Genomic DNA, 16,156 nt, shown 5'->3' with positions numbered 1-16,156 from the left:
TGAACGCAGTCATGTTTATTCAATTTGAAAGCTGGCTTTCTTAAGACCATTTTCTGCCCTTGCAATAGCAACTTTAAATTGCTGCCTTTTCAATTTCAATTAGACACTTTGAAAAAGATACCTGACCTTAGTCATATAAATTGGAGAAATAGCCACAAACTTTTTCTATATCTGACTCTAGACTCTGATAAAATGACCCAGTTTCTAAGATGATGAAAATTTCCCAACTCAAAGTACAGCAGGTGATGGAGCCTAACACACAACTGTGTCCTCGGTCACTGGTCAGCGTGTACTGACCCCAAGGGGACGTCATCCACCTGTTGGGGGCGTCACTCACCTGTTCTCCTGTGGCAATGCCAATTCCTAATGGGACCAGTGCCTATAAAATAGAAGGCAGCCTGGTGTTATTTTCCTAAGTTTTGAACTGCAACTCCTAATGTTTAAAAACATTTATAGCTGAAGGAGGAAACGGCCCTGCTGTTAAGCCATGTGAAGGCTCAAGACTGACAAAGGATGTCCAGGGGAACACATGCGTGCGGGAGGGCTCTGTGTATCTGCAGAGGAGAAGGTGAGCACTGCTGAGCTACCGCCACCAGCCCCGTTCCTGACCAGGGCTCTGCAGATCTCCTTCTGCGGTGTCCCGGCCCATGCTCCAGCTGCGCTCCTCCCAACATGGACAGCACCTCCCTCTCCTGCCTGCGCAGTGGCATAAGGACAGGGCTATTCGGAGTGGCTCATTGTGGACTCACAGGGTCCAACCTTTGGACAACTCCTTCCTGTGGGTCATCACTCCGTCAATTCCCTTCTTCTTGCCTCCCTGAGAAACCTCCTTCTAGAACCCTCTCATATCTTTTTTTTTTTTTTTTGAGACCGAGTCTTGCTCTGTCACCCAAGCTGGAGTGCAGTGGCATGATCTTGGCTCACCGCAACCTCCACCCCCCAGGCTGAAGCGATTCTCGTGCCTCAGCCTCCCGAGTAGCTGGGATTAGAGGTGCACGCCACCATGCTGGCTAATTTTTGTATTTTTAATAGAGTCAGGGTTTTGCCATGTTGGCCAGGCTGGTCTCAAACTCCTGACCTCAGATGATCCGCCTCGGCCTCCCAAAGTGTTGGGATTACAGGTGTGAGCCACTGCACCTTGCCTCATGTCTTTGTTGATTCCAAAATCCTCTTCCTTAAGGCAGGAAAAAATCCGTGAAAAAAAAAAAATCCTCTTCCTTCCAGCTCAGTGGGTGGCCTCAGACCTCAATCTGCAGGTTAGGCTGAGACCATTGCTCACCTGGTAGACTCCTCACCTGGTGAGGTACTGGACTCTGCACCTGAACACAGCCCTGCTGCTCTCTGTCCTCTCACCTGGCCGCTGAACACTACCTCACTCACCTGCCACCTGGACTCTGGGCGCTCCCATCCATCCTCTACTGTGACTGCGACTGCACAGCTACTCTGCACAGGCAGCCTTGGTTTCCCCCTGGTTTCCCTTCCCTTTGTTTAGGATAATAGTAATCACGCTAATAGCTAACATTTTTGGAGCTCTGAGTACCTGTCAGGTGCTGTGCAAAACACTGACTTAAATGATTCCTGGTCTCAATCCAATGGGAGAGGAGCCAGCGTTATCCCCATTTTATAAAAAATGATAAAACTGTGTGCCGGGTTTGAAATGTTCCCGGATCACATAGCTAGAAAGTGGTAGAGACTGGGTTGGAACTCCACTGATTCCAGAGCCAGAGGAGGCATCTGAATAATCAGACTAAGCCAACTCAGCAGAAAAATCCCTTCACTCAGCAGCCAAGTATCCCTGATTCCGGTGCTGGCCCTGCATCTCATGGGATGTGTGGCCTTGGGCAAGCCCCGCCTGTGCCACCCAAAGCCTCGGCCTCCTCATCTGCAGAAGGTCTTAGTTTGAGCAGATGGTCTCTAAGGCACCTTTTCAAGCCAACATTTTACGCTTCTTAAAATTTCTAATTTAAGTACTCTTGGTTATTTATCTCCAAAGAGAAGAGAAAGGGAGAAACCGAGGAAGGGGGAGGAGGAAAGGCCATTTGACTTATTTGTTCTACCATTTTAAGCATATATGGCAGACTAGGGGCCAAATGTTTTTCCTCCTTTTCAATATTTCCTGAATCTGCTCTATTCAAGCTGCCCTCTCCCTTTATCTCTCTCAGATTCCTGGAAAAGCCTCCTCGCTCCCATCCCTGCCTGGGTTTCTCCCTGCCCATTCCTCACCTCCCACACACCCTCTGTCTCAATGGACTCTACATGTAGCCACCAGTCACATTATCTGTGCTTCAGCTGTCACTATGCTGTTGTTTTTTTTTTTTTTTTTTTTTGAGATGGAGTATTGCTCTGTCGCCCAGGCTGGAGTGCAATGGCACAATCTTGGCTTACCGTAACCTCCACTTCCCAGGCTCAAGCCATTCTCCTGCCTCAGCCTCCTGAGTAGCTGGGATTACAGGCACACACCACCGCGCCCTGCTAATTTTTTTTTTTTTTTTTTTTTGAGATGGAGTCTCGCTCTGTCACCCAGGCTGGAGTGCAGTGGTGCGATCTTGGCTCACTGCAAGCTCCGCCTCCTGGGTTCACGCCATTCTCCTGCCTCAGCCTCTCCGAGTAGCTGGGACTATAGGTGGGCGGATCACGAGGTCAGAAGATTGAGACCAGCTAATTTTTGTATTTTTAGTAGAGACGGGGTTTCACCATGTTGGCCAGGCTGGTCTCAAACTCCTGACCTCAGGTGATCCACCCACCTCGGCCTCCCAAAGTGCTGGGGTTACAGGTGTGAGCCACCATGCCCGGCCACTATGCCGTTCTTTCATCGGAGAAGCTGCAGTGGCTCACTCTGACTGGCTGCATCCTCTGAGTGGACAGACCCCATAATCCAGCCCCACGTGGCAGCCTGTCCCTGGCATGTGCCCTGCGCTCCCTGGGGCATCTCCACTGCCCCCGCCTGGACCTTCAGGCTCTGCAGCTGCTCCTTCCTCAGATACTCCTAAGGGGATGGCCTCCCTCATGTAAGCAAAACCTGGGAGGGTTAAAGCCCTGAGGAGCTTCCTGTGAGATGCTCAGGTAGGCAGAGATCAGGTTGGTGCTAGGCCAGCTGGCATTCAGCAGGGCACAGCCAACCTGAAAGAGCCCTAAGGAGGAAAAAGCAAGTGGGACCCAAGGTGAAAAGTCTTGTTTCCCCGGGGCTCCTCACCTGAGATTCCTATTGTGGAATGATTCCTCAGAAAATTTGGGCTCTGTTTAAATAATGAAGGCTGTGGTCGCTCCATGGCTCCTGCTCACCCTTCCCTCACCTGAGGCTTAGCTTTCCTTATGGAGTCAGCTCTGGCCATCTCCCTCGTCCCAGCCCACACCCAACGTTCTCCTCAATGAACTTTTCTACTGTGCTTGGCATTCAGTGCCCTGGCCCAGTATCCTCCGGTCTTTGTTTCACATATCTCGGCTGTTCTCTCCAGCGAGGCTGCAATGTGGAAGGGGAGGGCATTTCTGAAACCCAGGCTTTGGCAGAGCATCCCACATAATGTAGATCATGTGCTGATTTGCTGAGAGAAACAGAGAACTGGTCCCTGAGCCCCCGACTCCACACCTCCAGTACGACCCATGAATTTATGTGGGATGCATCAAGGTGTCCCTCCTAGAACTGGAACCAAGACTGCTCCATCAGAGTTAAAGGTGTAAGATCAACACAAAATGGGGAGTGTATAGCTGTGCAAAGTCACCTCAGGAAAAAATGTTCCTAGGCAGGCAGGATGTGGCTATAAGCCACATGAATGTACAGTCATGTCACTGAATGACAAGGTTACCCTCTGAGAAATGTGCCGTTGGGCTGTTTCATCCTTGTGTGAACATCATAGAGTGTACGTCCATGACCCTAGATGGTAGAGACTACTACACACCCTAGGCTATATGGCATGGCCTATTGCTCCCAGGCTACAAACCTGTACAGCATGCTACTGTACTGAACGCTGCAGGCAATTGGAACACAATGGCCAGTATCTAAACATACTTAAACATAGGAAAGGTAATGCGTTGCACCACATTACAATCTCTACAACGTCAATAGGCAGTGAGTTTTTCAGCTCCATTATAACCTTATGGGATTATTATACTGCGCCATTATATAGGCAGTCTTTCACTGACTGAAACATTGTTATGTGGCACGTGACTGTGCCAAACCAGTTAGCATGTAGGAGAAAAAAAATTATCAGATGAAAACACAAGGCTGGGCACGGTGGCTCACTCCTGTAATCCCAGCACTTTGGGAGGCCGAGGCGGGCAGATGGTCTGAGGTCAGGAGTTCGAGACAGGCCTGGTCAATGTGGGGAAACCTCATCTCTACTAAAAATACCAAAAAAATTAAAAAAAAAAAAGTAGCCAGGCGTGGTGGCACACATCTGTAGTCCCAGCTACTCAGGAGGCTGAGGCAGAAGAATTGCTTAAACCCGGGAGGCAGAGGTTGCAGTGAGCTGAGATCATGCCATTGCACTCCAGCCTGGGCAACAGAGTACGACTCTATCTCAAAACAAAACAAAACAAAAAAAACCACCAAAAAACAAAACAAAAAAAAATGCTGTCACATTTCTATATTTACAAAGCATAGGAACCATGTCTATTAACCTTCAAATTGCTGGTAGCCCTTCAACTTCTGGCAGCTTACTTTATCTAAAACAAACAGAAATAAGGGCAAAGTATAAGCTGAAGTAGAAAAAGGAACGTCAGGTCTGTAACCCCTGTATTTGTCACACATTACAATTATTTCAGCTACTTCAACAGGAAATGCAAGAGGGAACAAGTGAAGAAATTTTAGGATCTGTCCCCAGCACTCTGGAAAACTAAACAAAAAAATAAGCTGCCACAGCAGCAGCCGTTTTCCTACCTTGGAAATGGTGGCGTGCCCCAGAATGTCATCAGGGGAGGTTGGCTCCTCAATCCACAATGGCTTGAACTTGGCCAGCTTGGACATCCACTCCACTGCCTCAGGCACATCCCAGCGCTGGTTGGCATCCATCATCTGCAAAAAGAGACTCTTCACAGGGAGGTCAGCCCTGAGCCAACCTCACAGCAGGGCTGCGGCTCCCAGGGAGGAAATGCTGTCACTCAGTGCCACCAACAGCTGAGTGAGACCCCCTAACGCCTCTGCTGAGGCCCAGCACACGGCCCTAACAAAAAGAGCCAGAGAGCAGCTGCTGAGACGGGGACTCTGGCTCCAGGTACAGTCTTTAGGAGGAGCTGTGAATTGCTGGAGGAGCCGCTGGATGTCCAGCAGTGCCCTGGGCTGGGCCATGAGAAGTGCTCGCTGGCCCTGGGCTCTGGTCCAATCTCCATCTAGATGCCACCCAAATACATGTGTCTTGCAGTGTTGGTTCTGTTCGTAGAAACCATTTTGTCACATTCTGAATCATGCACAATCAACATTGTTTGTTCAATAGTCATTTATTGACTATTGCCCACTGTGTGTCTGGCACAATAATAAATAGCCTTAACTCTCCCATAATGGCACACCTACTCCACTAGGCACTTTATGGATTTTGTTCCATTTAATATTTATAATAACTGGCCAGGCATGGTGGCTCATGCCTGTAATCTCAACACTTTGGGAGGCTGAAGCCCATGGATTTCTTTTCTTTTTCTTTTTTTTTTTTTTTTTTGAGACGGAGTCTCGCTCTGTCACCAAGGCTGGAGTGCAGTGGCGCTATCTCGGCTCACTGCAACCTCTGCCTCCCAGGTTCACGCCATTCTCCTGCCTCAGCCTCCCGAGTAGCTGGGACTACAGGTGCCCACCACCACACCGGGCTATTTTTTTTGTATTTTTAGTAGAGACGGGGTTTCACCATGTTAGCCAGGATGGTCTCAATCTCCTGACCTTGTGATCCGCCCATCTCGGCCTCCCAAAGTGCTGGGATTACAGCCATGAGCCACTGCATCTGGCCGAGCCTGTGGATTTCTTGAGCCCAGGAGTTCAAGACCAGGCTGGGCAACATAGCAAAATCCTCTCTCTACAAAAAATACAAAAATTAGCTGGGTGTGGTGGCTCTCACTTGTAGTCCCAGCTACTCAGGGGGCTGAGGTGGGAGGATCCCCTGAGCCAGGGGAGGTCAAGGCTGCAGTGAGGTGTGATCATGCTGCTGTACTCTAGCCTGGGTGACTGAGTGAGACCCTATCTCGAAAATAATAATAATAACCCCATGAGGCAGTTCATATTAACCCATTTTACAAATAAGAAAACTGTCAAGCAGAGAAATTCAGTAACTTGCTTAAGAACAATAAATCTAGTGAATGGTGAGTTCAAGTCCAGTCCTCTCCCTCCTAGGCCCTGGCTCTCTGTGTACCACTATCCTTCTTGGAAGCCAGGTGATGGCTGTGCCCAGCTTAAGGGACAGCCCCTCATCCCTGATCTTATCGTGCTTGGAGAAATGGACATCTCTACAGAATGTGCTAAGTGATAAGAGCTCTCTCCCAGGACACTATGAAAACCAGAGGACAGTATGCTCAGAATGGATTTTTTTTTTTTAAGAGGCTGGATCTCACTCTGTTGCCCATGCTGGAGTGCAGTGGTATTATTGTAGCTCACTGCAGCCTCCAACTCCTGAGCTCAGTGATCCTCTTGCCTCATCTTCCAAAGTAGGAGGGATTACAGACATGCACCACCACACCTGGTTAATTTTTTTTTCTTCTTTCTTTTAGAGAGAGTCTCGCTATGTAGCCCAGGCTGGTCCCAAACTCCTGGCCTCAAGTGATCCACCTGCTTCAGCCTCCCAAAGTGTTAGGATTATAGGCATGAGCCATATAATCCTAACACTTTTTTTTCTTGTATTTTTCGGTACAGATGGGGTTTTTCCATGTTGCCAGGCTGATCTTGTACTCCTGAGCTCCGGCAATCCACTCGCCTAGGCATCCCAAAGTGCTAGGATTACAGGCATGAGCCACAGCGTCTGGCCAGCCCAGAATCAATTTTTATCATAAGTTATTTGGATAAAGATGACTTCATTAAAAAAAAAAGCAGCATTAATTCATGTATAAATAGTGATCCTGGGTCAAGAACTCAAAATTTCTATTTTAGCTTATGCAAAAAAGCCTCCGAAGCCTCATAAAAACATCTTACTGTGACTTTATGAAAATATTTTACATGTAAGAACTGGTTTATAAAAATACAAATCAGAACAATGCTACAGAAGACTGTGTGGTAGATAGAGCTCCCTCTCCCCTCTCCCCTCTCCCCTCCCCCCTCTCCCCTCTCCCCTCTTTCCACGGTCTCCCTCTGATGCCCAGCCGAAGCTGGACGGTACTGCTGCCATCTCAGCTCACTGCAACCTCCCTGCCCGATTCTCCTGCCTCAGCCTGCCGAGTGCCTGCGATTGCAGGCGCGCGCCGCCACGCCTGACTGGTTTTCGTATTTTTTTGGTGGAGACGGGGTTTCGATGTGTCGGCTGGGCTGGTCTCCAGCTCCTAACCGCAAGTGATCCGCCAGCCTCGGCCTCCCGAGGTGCCGGGATTGCAGACGGAGTCTCGTTAACTCAGTGCTCAATGGCGCCCAGGCTGGAGTGCAGTGGCGTGATCTCGGCTTGCTACAACCACCTCCCAGCCGCCTGCCTTGGCCTCCCTAAGTGCCGAGATTGCAGCCTCTGCCTGGCAGCCACCCCGTCTGGGAAGTGAGGAGCGTCTCCGCCTGACCGCCCATCGTCTGGGATGTGAGGAGCCCCTCTGCCTGGCTGCCCAGTCTGGAAAGTGAGGAGCGTCTCTGCCCGGCCGCCATCCCATCTAGGAAGTGAGGAGCGCCTCTTCCCGGCCGCCATCACATCTGGGAAGTGAGGAGCGTCTCTGCCCGGCCGCCCATCGTCTGAGATGTGGGGAGCACCTCTGCCCTGCCGCCCCGTCCGGGATGTGAGGAGTGTCTCTGCCCGGCCGCCCTGTCTGAGAAGTGAGGAGACCCTCTGCCTGGCAACCACCCCGTCTGAGAAGTGAGGAGCCCCTCCACCCGGCAGCCACCCCGTCTGAGAAGTGAGGAGCGTCCTCCCTCCTCGTCCGGGAGGGAGGTGGGGGGGTCAGCCCCCCGCCCGGCCAGCCGCCCCGTCCGGGAGGTGAGGGGCGCCTCTGCCCAGCCGCCCCTACCGGGAAGTGAGGAGCCCCTCTGCCCGGCCAGCCGCCTCGTCCGGGAGGGAGGTGGGGGGGTCAGCCCCCCGCCTGGCCAGCCGCCCCGTCCGGGAGGCGAGGGGTGCCTCTGCCCGGCCGCCCCTACTGGGAAGTGAGGAGCCCCTCTGCCCGGCCAGCCGCCCCGTCCGGGAGGGAGGTGGGGGGGTCAGCCCCCCGCCCGGCCAGCCGCCCCATCCGGGAGGGAGGTGGGGGGGTCAGCCCCCCGCCCGGCCAGCCGCCCCGTCCGGGAGGGAGGTGGCGGGATCAGCCCCCCGCCCGGCCAGCCACCCCGTCCGGGAGGGAGGTGGGGGGATCAGCCCCCCGCCCGGCCAGCCACCCTGTCCAGGAGGTGGGGGGCGCCTCTGCCCGGCCGCCCCTACTGGGAAGTGAGGAGCCCCTCTGCCCGGCCAGCCGCTCTGTCTGGGAGGGAGGTGGGGGGGTCAGCCCCCCGCCCGGCCAGCCGCCCCGTCCGGGAGGGAGGTGGGGGGGTTAGCCCCCCGCCTGGCCAGCCGCCCCGTCCGGGAGGTGAGGGGCGCCTCTGCCCGGCCGCCCCTTCTGGGAAGTGAGGAGCCCCTCTGCCCGGCCAGCCGCCCCGTCCGGGAGGGAGGTGGGGGGGTCAGCCCCCCGCCCGGCCAGCCGCCCCGTCCGGGAGGGAGGTGGGGGGGTCAGCCCCCCGCCCGGCCAGCCGCCCCGTCCGGGAGGGAGGTGGGGGGGTCAGCCCCCCGCCCGGCCAGCCGCCCCGTCCGGGAGGGAGGTGGGGGGGTCAGCCCCCCGCCCGGCCAGCCGCCCCGTCCGGGAGGGAGGTGGGGGGGTCAGCCCCCCGCCCGGCCAGCCGCCCCGTCCGGGAGGGAGGTGGGGGGGTCAGCCCCCCCGCCGGGCCAGCCGCCCCGTCGGGGAAGTGAGGGGCGCCTCTGCCCGGCCGCCCCTACTGGGAAGTGAGGAGCCCCTCTGCCCGGCCAGCCGCCCTGTCCGGGAGGGAGGTGGGGGGTCAGCCCCCCGCCCGGCCAGCCGCCCCGTCCGGGAGGGAGGTGGGGGGGGGTCAGCCCCCCGCCCGGCCAGCCGCCCCGTCCGGGAGGTGAGGGGCGCTTCTGCCCGGCCGCCCCTACTGGGAAGTGAGGAGCTCCTCTGCCCGGCCACCACCCCATCTGGGAGGTGTACTCAACAGCTCATTGAGAACGGGCCATGAAGACAATGGCGGTTTTGTGGAATAGAAAGGGGGGAAAGGTGGGGAAAAGATTGAGAAATCGGATGGTTGCCGTGTCTGTGTAGAAAGAGGTAGACATGGGAGACTTTTCATTTTGTTCTGTACTAAGAAAAATTCTTCTGCCTTGGGATCCTGTTGATCTGTGACCTTATCTCCAACCCTGTGCTCTCTGAAACATGTGCTGTATCCACTCAGGGTTGAATGGATTAAGGGCGGTGCAAGATGTGCTTTGTTAAACAGATGCTTGAAGGCAGCATGTTCGTTAAGAGTCATCACCACTCCCTAATCTCAAGTACCCAGGGACACAAACACTGCGGAAGGCCGCAGGGTCCTCTGCCTAGGAAAACCAGAGAACTTTGTTCACTTGTTTATCTGCTGACCTTCCCTCCACTATTGTCCTGTGACCCTGCCAAATCCCCCTCTGCGAGAAACACCCAAGAATGATCAATAAAAAAGAAAAAAAAAAAATACAAATCAGAAATGACTGATCCTTACATTTATCTCAGCTGAAGTTCCAACATTTCTTCAGTAATGGCCCCCTGACACCCTCCTACCTGAGGAGCTAGGAGGGGAGATTACATGATTGACACACCAGAGCACCAATGGGAAAACTGTTTGCTCAGGTACGTCTGTGTTAGTAAGAAAGGATCCTTAACCCCAAACTTACTTAACTAGTTCTGCAGAATTAAAAAACGTAAAACTATTAGTCCCTTTGCTTATTTTTGTTTGAGCTCGCCTACTGCAAGACTACAGAAGTGTACTTCCTCTGACAATTAACTTTTTAAATTCCCAATGTTCTTTAATCTTGAAACGAGTTGTATTTAGCCCTGGACAAAGGCTACTGCTTCTTAGTGGTGTGAGAGGATATTTACCAAAGTCTTTTCCGGTCCAATCATGTCTCGGATGATTTGGCATCTTCGCATGTCATCCTGGAGATCAGCACCCACCTTTACTTTAAACCTAGAAAATGCATTTGGTTTGCTAGTTTAGACCTGTACCTGGACTTGGCAAGGGCATCTGGAGTTTCTGCAGAAGTGACCGTCTCTGTCAACAATTCACAGATATGTTTTTTAGTAACCTCTTGCTCTTTCCTCATCTTCAGATAAGTCACTTGAAATAAACCTGGGAACTTTATCTCTTCATTCAGTATCAGGGCAATGACTCTCAATTATCTGCTGACCTGGAGTTAAGGAGCTAGACAGGGAAGTCAGGTCTTTAATATAATTAACTCCGTTTTTGCCGGGCCATGAAAAGGAATTAAGAACAAAAAAGCCACAGTGAGAACTGAAGAGGAGAGCCGGGCTGAAAAGGGGTGCCAAGTGAGCCACACTGTGATAGACTGAATGGAAAGGGTCTGGTTTACAAAGGAGAGCTTTGTCTTGAATTAACTCAGTGAGAGGAAGGCCACAGGGATGGTCTGTCCCCTGCAGTGCAGGGGCCTGAGGTTCCGGGAGGGAAAGTGATGAGATCAGTAACTAGGGAATAGCAGAGTGCGGCTGGAGCCTCCGTGCAGAGGTCTCCTTTACACCACGTCCAGACACTTGTAGGGAGCTCCTTAATCTCTGTGGATGTCCAGCTGTTCTCTTGAGACATGGGCCTCTATGTCCACACCCTATGACTCTGCTGTCAGAAGAGTGTGTTGCTGGCCTCAGTGTGGGCACTGGCAGGTGGAGGAGGGGACACCACCACGGGGAGGCCAGCATCTGCCCCCTCGAACAGCACCCTACCCTCCTTGTGCGCCTCCTTGGCTGAGGTCCTCCTGCTGCTTTGCAAAGAGCCCCAGCTTGCAGAGTGCCGCACATTCGCAGGCACCTGCTGTTCTCTTCTGTACCGGCTGGAGGCTTCAACTACATGATCCGTGATGCTCCAGAGAGGGTGGCTGGCCTTAGGCTCTGGGTGCCAGGCTTCCTGTGCTGGGAAGAGACCCTTTAAATCTCCCCACAGCCTTCTCTGACTCACCAGATACATTGCTGCAGCCTCCCCCGGGTATGTAGAGGGAGGGCAAACAGCCAGCACTTACAGCAGCTGCTCTGAATCCTGCCCTGTGCTGGTCCTTCTGAGATATGGCAACTTTGAGGAGGACCAAAGCTCATATTATTTCTACTGAGAGAAAATGAAGTTCAGAGAGGTTGAGTAATTGACCCATGATCACACAGCAAGTACTTGCAGGGGATGAGGGGAAAAGGCAAGATGTGATTTCAGTTCTATCAGATGCCAACACCTCTTTCCGCGGCTTCATGCTGCCTCCTTCAAGTTCTCACTCCTCAAGCCTTTATTTAGCTGAGGCATTAACAAGAATTCAGTGCCTCTCCAACTTAAGAACGCATAGGAATCACTAGGGGATCTTGTTCCAATGCAGATTCCCAGGCAGTGGGTCTGGGGAGAGGCCCAGGCTGCATTTCTCACAAGCTCCCAGGTGATGCTGGAGCTCCTGCTCCACAGGACACACTGAGTAGCAGGAGGCTCAGAGACCAGAGTGGCTGCAAGTCAGATAGGAAGCCTGGTGACATGTCACAGGCAAAAAGTGCCACCGTGAGCTGTGCTGAGGGACACACAGTGACTGGGTCAAAAGAGATGATGGTCCCTCTGCATCCTGCCCTGTTTCAGGATGCAGGGTCATCAACCATAGAGGTTCATCCAGAGAAGGTCTTAGGATGGCCAGAGGTCTTTACCTGCACAGGCGAGAGTCAGAAGGGAGAAGTACAGATGAGCAGTGTGGAAAGGAGGTGGCCTGGAGGGAGAGGAGGCCACTCAAGTGGAAGAAGAACAGCCTGGCTCTTGGGAACTGGGACCTCTGACTGGAAATTACATGGAAGCAAAGGGTTGCTGATATTAAAGACCCACCTGGCTGGGTGCAGTGGCTCACGCCTATAATCCCAGCACTTTGGGAGGCTGAGGCAGGCGGATCACCTGAGGTCAGGAGTTCAGGACCAGCCTGATCAACATAGCGAAACCCTGTCTCTATTAAAAATATAAAAATTAGCCAGGTGTGGTGGCGGGTGTCTGTAATCCCAGCTACTAGGGAGGCTGAGGCAGGAGAATGGCTTGAATCCGGGAGGTGGAGGTTGCACTGAGCCGAGATTGCGCCACTGCACTCCAGTCTGGGTGACGAGAGTGAAACTTCATCTCAAAAAAAAAAAAAGAGAAGAAAAGACCCACCTAATACTCAAAGCCCTCAAAGAATGGAAAGTGCCTCACCAAGTTAAGCTCGCTGCCTCTGGAGATGTTCATGCAGAAACTGAATCAACGCTGTTACTGACGGTAAAGACTGGATTTCTACTCTAGGTTAGTGCCTGAAATAAACAATCTCCCAAGCCTCTTTCAACTCTGATGGCCTATAATTCTAATGAGGACTCACATCCTGCCTTTAGAGAAAGAGCCTGGCCTAAGAGGAAACTTCTCTTATGCATCCCTATGAGCCAGGGTGATCCTAGCCCGTGGGTGCCTTTTACTCCTTGGCTCCCTGCCAGGAGAGACTTACTGCCTGAGTCTCTCCTGCCGCCAACTGGGAAAGTCAGGTCCATCATCACACTCACCTGGTCCAGCCATCCTTCAGCGCCTGGGCACAGAGCTGTGGGAAAGGAGCACAGGGTCACACACTGGAGAGAGCCCCTTGGTCTGACCAGGACGTCAGTCATTGCTGATCTGTTTCACAAGCATTACGGTTATAGCATAGACCAGAGTAACACCCATGTGTTGTTGAAATTAACAGCAGAAACAGCTTGGCTGACAGAGATCACTTTTTACTTGTAGGGTGACTTTCTTTCCTCATCTCTATGGGAACCATTTTTTTAATGGTCACAACCTTCCCGGAAAGGGAATATACCATTGATCTCTCTCTTTTTAAAGCTAGAATATTCTGTGGCATCCATAGAATGAGTGGATATAAGAGTAACATGCAGAAGCCAGCCTCTCTCTCCACACTCTAGAAGTGGGCACAGTGTAAGGAGAAACAGTAATAAATCCACCATGTGCCGACTGCATGCCATGTGCCAGCCATGGTGCCTTGAGCATGACACAACTTACAGCATGTATCTGAATCCTCAAAACCACCCCATGAAATAGGCAATACTTCTCAATCTCGCAGTGGGTCTGCCACTGGTGCTGCCCAGGAATCATACCCTAGGCTGTCACCTTCCAGAGCCCAAGGTGACTCACTAAGTCACAGAGTCCTGTGGTCCACAAAATGAATGGCTTTGCATTGCTTGTGTACTTTCAGAACGAGGGCTTGGATCCAAAATAATTTTTTTGTTGTTTTTTGAGATGGACTCTTGTTCTGTCACCCAGGTTGGAGTGCAGTGGCGTGATCTCGGCTCATTGCAACCCCTGCCTCCTGGGTTCAAGTGATTCTCCTGCCTCAGCCTCCTGAGTGGCTGGGACTACAGATACACATTACCACGCCCAGATAATTTTTTGTATTTTTAGTAGAGACGGGGTTTCACCATGTTGGCCAGGCTGGTTTTGAACTTCTGACCTCAGGTGATCCACCCACCTCAGCCTCCCAAAATGCTAGGATTATAGGCGTGAGCCACTGCCCTCAGCCAAAATGATTTAGAGAGGTGAACAGGAAAGTATTAAATTTCTCCCAGAGAGGCTGGAATCGAAAGCCCATGTGACATAAGAAGGAATATATATTTGGTCTCTGCCCCCATTGCTGCCCCCCTATTTCCTAGCACACAGCCCCTAAAACCCTTGGCATCTCCTGAGCGATAGGAGTGTCTTTTGTACGTGAATGAGAGAGCCCTGCTGAGGTCCCCTACGTAGCTTCAGGACGGGGCTGGGGACCAGAAAGACCTGAAAGGCATGATTGTGGGGTTGGAAACTTTAGCCTATTCCCAGATAGCTGGGGAGGCGAGGGGGCTGAAGGCTGAATTGATGGCCAATGGCCAAATACTGAATCACATCTAAATACTGAAGCCTCCATAAAACCCCCAAGGAACAGGGTTCAGAGAGCTTCCAGGTTGGTGAACACGTGGAGGTACTGGGAGTGTGGCTCACCTGGAGGGGACATGGAAGCTCTGTACCCCCTCCTCACACCTTGCCCTATGTGTCTCTTCAGTTTGGCTGTTCTTAAGTTGCATCCTTTATAATAAATGAGTAAACATAAGTAGTGTTTCCCTGAATTCCGTGAGCCATTCCACCAAATGATTCAACTCAAAGCGGGGTTTGTGGGAACCTCTAATCGGAGGCAAAGCCAGTCAGAAGCACAGGTGACAACGTGGACTTGTGACTGGCATCTGCCATAGGGCAGTCCTGTAAGACTGAGCCCTTAACCTGCGGGGTCTGAGGCTAGTTCCAGGTATGTGCTGTCAGAATTGAGTAAAATAGCAGGACACCCAGTTGGTGTCCACAGAGAAGTGGAGAACTGGTTGGCGTGAGAAGGAAAACCATACACATATGGTGTCAGAAGTGAGGTACTGAGAGTAGTGGTATGAGGACAGAAGGAAAAACAGGTTGGTTTCTCCCCATTCAGCTGTCTACAAAGCCAGGTTAAAATGCCCACCTGCTTCAACGTGTCATCTGAGTACCCCAGCCAGGCGCACGATGTCGTGTAAGCAGGGTATCCTTGTGCCAGCATTTGCTTCTCTGTGAAAACACAGCGCCGTCAACATTTTGCACTTTCCGGGGCCCTTCGGAATTGGAAGTGCCTGTAGCTAAGCTGTTTCCCCTGGAGAGTCCAGCTGTTCTCCTGATCCGGCCCTGCACACACACACCCAGCCACAAATTACTAGGATGTCAAACCCAGGTGATCAGGATACTCTCACGGACTGCCCTGCTCCCCCAGGGCCCTCCCTACAGTGTAATCCTAAAGCCAAACTTCCTTTCAGCAGTGGCTGAAGCAAACTCTGCAGTCAGAGGTCATACCCAGCAGGCTTCACCATGCAGACTTGAATGTTGATTTGAGGGCCTAGCTGCTCAGCACAGGGCATTTGGGAGGACAATGTGTACCCCAAAAGGACAGGGGCACTCAAAAGTGGACAATGTTAGCAAAAACAATGAAGAAAATTTTCTTACAACCCACCTCTTTCTTTTTTACCAACTTGACCTTTCTGCAGTATTTCTGGAAGAAATAAAAAGCATCACTTACTCTTTTAGGAAGCAAAGCATGCCACTACTGTGTGTGCACATCGTGTATCCCAGAAAGCTTCCAAACTCACCTAGGGCATCCTCTTCAGTCAGGACATCAGTGATGTACCTGAAATCTATGCAGGATACCAGCGTCCTGGGATCCTGGCAATGTGACAGGAGGGGAAGAGGCCTGAATCAATTATAAGGTGGGTTATATTTTGTTTTTTAAAATTTATTATTCTTTTTTTAGAGACAAGGTCTCACTCTGTTGCCCAGGCTGGAGTGCAGTGATGCCATCATAGCTCACTGCAGCCTCAGTCTCCCCGGCTTATGTGATCCTCCTGCCTCAGCCTCCTGAGTAGCTGGGACTCCAGGTGTGTGCCACTATGCCCGGCTAATTTATTTTTATTTTTGTAGAGATGGGGTCTCACTATGTTGACCAGGTTGATCTTGAGCTCCTGGCTTCAAGCAATCCTCCCTCCTTGGCCTCCCAAAGTGCTGGGATGACAGGGGTGGGTTATGTTTCTAAGAAGTTGCTTATGGTGATACATGGGGCTCGTTCTTTCCTGGCAGGGACCTTTAGGGCTTTGTTAAATTGTTTGACTCTGTCATTCCTAAGTGTAGAGTCCTTTAGAGGCTCCTCACTGCCCCTGACGAAGCCCTCAGACGCTCATGCTCTGATCCCTTGCCACCCGCCCCCACCCTGTTCTTTCCAGCTAACATGACTTCCCGGAAGGAGGACCTGGCCCCAGG

At 52.0% G+C, this 16,156-nt stretch overlaps 1 protein-coding gene across 7 annotated transcripts in view; it reads right to left on the bottom strand.

Annotated features, from left to right (window-relative positions):
- ENOSF1 (enolase superfamily member 1) overlaps positions 1–16,156 on the bottom strand; it is a 41,374-nt gene that overhangs the window by 4,363 nt on the left and 20,855 nt on the right. For 2 of the 7 annotated variants that reach the window (XM_001149584.8, XM_063795545.1), the window contains 7 exons: positions 15,493–15,565; positions 15,357–15,395; positions 14,838–14,920; positions 12,871–12,905; positions 10,207–10,294; positions 4,877–5,011; positions 338–379 (listed from right to left, as the gene is read on the bottom strand). In XM_001149584.8, coding sequence (XP_001149584.2) covers positions 338–379; positions 4,877–5,011; positions 10,207–10,294; positions 12,871–12,905; positions 14,838–14,920; positions 15,357–15,395; positions 15,493–15,565 — 495 coding nt within the window. Of the gene's footprint in view, positions 1–337; positions 380–4,876; positions 5,027–10,206; positions 10,295–12,870; positions 12,906–14,837; positions 14,921–15,356; positions 15,396–15,492; positions 15,594–16,156 lie in introns of all 7 variants that reach the window. The other 5 variants (XM_016933411.3, XM_063795544.1, XM_063795546.1 and 2 more) reach the window with 4 other exon arrangements.

The sequence above is a fragment of the Pan troglodytes genome, chromosome 17, assembly GCF_028858775.2.
Source record: "Pan troglodytes isolate AG18354 chromosome 17, NHGRI_mPanTro3-v2.0_pri, whole genome shotgun sequence".
Taxonomy (NCBI): Eukaryota; Metazoa; Chordata; class Mammalia; order Primates; family Hominidae; genus Pan; species Pan troglodytes.
The sequence above is the reverse complement of the archived record's forward strand: the minus strand, read 5'-3'. Positions and strand labels throughout refer to the sequence as shown.